The following is a 2,285-nucleotide window of genomic DNA, read 5'->3' on the forward strand; positions in this document are numbered from 1 at the left end:
CTAAGCCACTCCAAATATTAGTATAAAATCTTGTTTCGTGTAATAAGTAGTAAACCTATAAGATTTCACATAACTTTACAACTTTTCAAGCAAAGCGACGTCCATCTTACACACCAAAATATAGGGTAGAATGAGCATAATTTCATTGAAATTGAAGGTGAGGAGCGTCTTCTGGATAAGTATCAAAATTAGATTATTTACATATAATTTAATATGAAAAAAATGCCAGTAATATTCACCTGAGTGTCAGAATCAGAGACAACAAAGTTTAAAAGTTACCATACCAGTAATACATGCAATTCAGTTCGACCATTATATTATATTAATAAATAAAAAATCAATTTTATTTAATTTTTTCAATTACTTTCAAAGTTTGTTGTTAAATAAATAAAACAATAAATATTTTAAGAAAATTATATGTGTATAATCAAATATATCTATATAAATAGTTCGTATGTCATTAATATGATCTTTTATTTTATATTTTTAGTATCTTAATAATTACCTGTAAGGCAGCGTTCTTTATGAAAGCGCTTGTATCAACAATAAGATATTGTATTTTATTCTTATTTTCCATGATTACGCATGGATTATATTTTCTTCTTCGATATTTTTATATTCGAAAGATTCTTCTTCTTAAGACTATTCTGGATTTCTGACCCACTAGGAAGAGCAACAATACTACAAAAAAGATCGAAAGATCCAAGCCTATATGTACATGGTAGAAGCTAGAGTACATCAATTCCTATTGAAAATTTGTCGTTGACTTCAGCGCTATCTAACATAGTACAATAAACTACGAAGCCAGAAAAGCAATATGGCGCCTAAATTGATTTAAAATCGAGCACACTTAAGGTGCAGCCACAATAGAAGGAATAAGGAATTAAGAATAAGGAATATAAGGTTTTCAACCTATCAGATATTGGATACACTGAAATACACGGTTTCTGATAGATTGGAAATACATGGGATGTATTTTTTTCATAGAACTTATACTACTGGAAAGGAAATGCTCATAATGCTCATAATGGGGGGGGGGGGGAGTACTTATAATGCTATCTTCATGGGTTAAAAAACTGAAAAATAATAAATATATCTTTAAATAAATAAATTAAATAGAGGTCATATACATTTATATATATATTTTTTTTTTAATATAAAAATAATTTACAATAAATTATGATTTTCTGTACAAACCTTAATGTCGCAGCAACACGAGTTTCTGTTGATAAAGACTCTCTGCGACTTTTCTTTTGCAGCTTTGATTTTAAGAGATCGTGTAAAATGTTAAATTGTTCCACATTGACATTCTTGTAAATTTAAAGAATTCTTGATGATTACTTAGTTTAAAATATCTAAATAATTTTGCATGACCACCATAATTATCTCTCATAGTAAAAAGATATGTGGCTTCACCCACCGTTTATTCCACATTTTTCGTCTTTTTTTAAACAATATAATTATTTTTAAAAAATATTCCTAAATTGTTAACAAATTGTAATAAATACCCACAACTTTATCCATAATCTTAACACCGATCCTTATATCAATACGACTAAATATAGAATAAATGTCGGATCAAGTTTCTACGACATATGAAGTACGATTAGCACACCGACTACGGCGTATTGTGTAACAGACTTCACACTACGTACGATATCCGTCATATGACATCCGACATTCATCGTAACAAACTAATAGCGTTTTCGGCCCAACCAAATTTGCACCAACCTGAGTTGAAGTAATGATGTTTCGTACTTTTCTATTGGTAGAGCGTGAACGTTAACTAATAGCGAAGCATTTTCTAACCCAAGTTGGTACAAACCCGGTCGGGCCAAAAACGCTATAAGAATGACACCTGCAGAACACCCGAGAGTCTGAACATGAGCTAATTGGCGTTAGCACTTAGTAGTATTAAGCGGGGAGCAGAGACTCTTGCATAACGCTTAACACATAAGGCATAAGGCAATTGAACCAACCAGAGTTCTTAGGTTTGTTCGCGTCGCACGCTTCATGCCCAACACGCTTCAATACGTTCGCGTTACCGGAATCAATATGGGGACCAGATATTCGTGTTAGAGCATACTCCATGGATCAAGTAAAAGCATGCTCCATTTGCCTTATCTCAGAAGGTGGTACGATTGGAGCATGTTACGCACGCATACGTAATGGTTGAAAACATACTGTATCGAAAAAAGTATTTCAGATTTATTTTGTATAAAAACGCATTCAATAAATGCGTTTTTGATATAAATACAAAAATATAATATATATTATATATATAT

General features: G+C 31.5%; 1 protein-coding gene across 3 annotated transcripts in view; it reads right to left on the reverse strand.

Moving 5' to 3' along the window:
* Positions 1–1,555, reverse strand: part of LOC108745358 (RNA-binding protein NOB1) — a 23,960-nt gene extending 22,405 nt beyond the window's left edge. For 2 of the 3 annotated variants that reach the window (XR_001939092.1, XM_018481480.1), the window contains exons 1-2: positions 1,198–1,555; positions 506–681 (exon numbers count right to left, since the gene is read on the reverse strand). Coding sequence is in view for 2 of the 3 variants with exons in the window: in XM_018481480.1 (XP_018336982.1) it covers positions 506–577 (72 nt within the window). In the remaining variant the exon portion in view is untranslated. The remainder of the gene's footprint in view (positions 1–505; positions 682–1,197) is intronic. The other variant, XM_018481481.1, reaches the window with a different exon arrangement.
* Positions 1,556–2,285: the final 730 nt, after the last annotated feature.

Source organism: Trachymyrmex septentrionalis, unplaced genomic scaffold (assembly GCF_001594115.1).
Source record: "Trachymyrmex septentrionalis isolate Tsep2-gDNA-1 unplaced genomic scaffold, Tsep1.0 scaffold138, whole genome shotgun sequence".
Lineage (NCBI taxonomy): Eukaryota > Metazoa > Arthropoda > Insecta > Hymenoptera > Formicidae > Trachymyrmex > Trachymyrmex septentrionalis.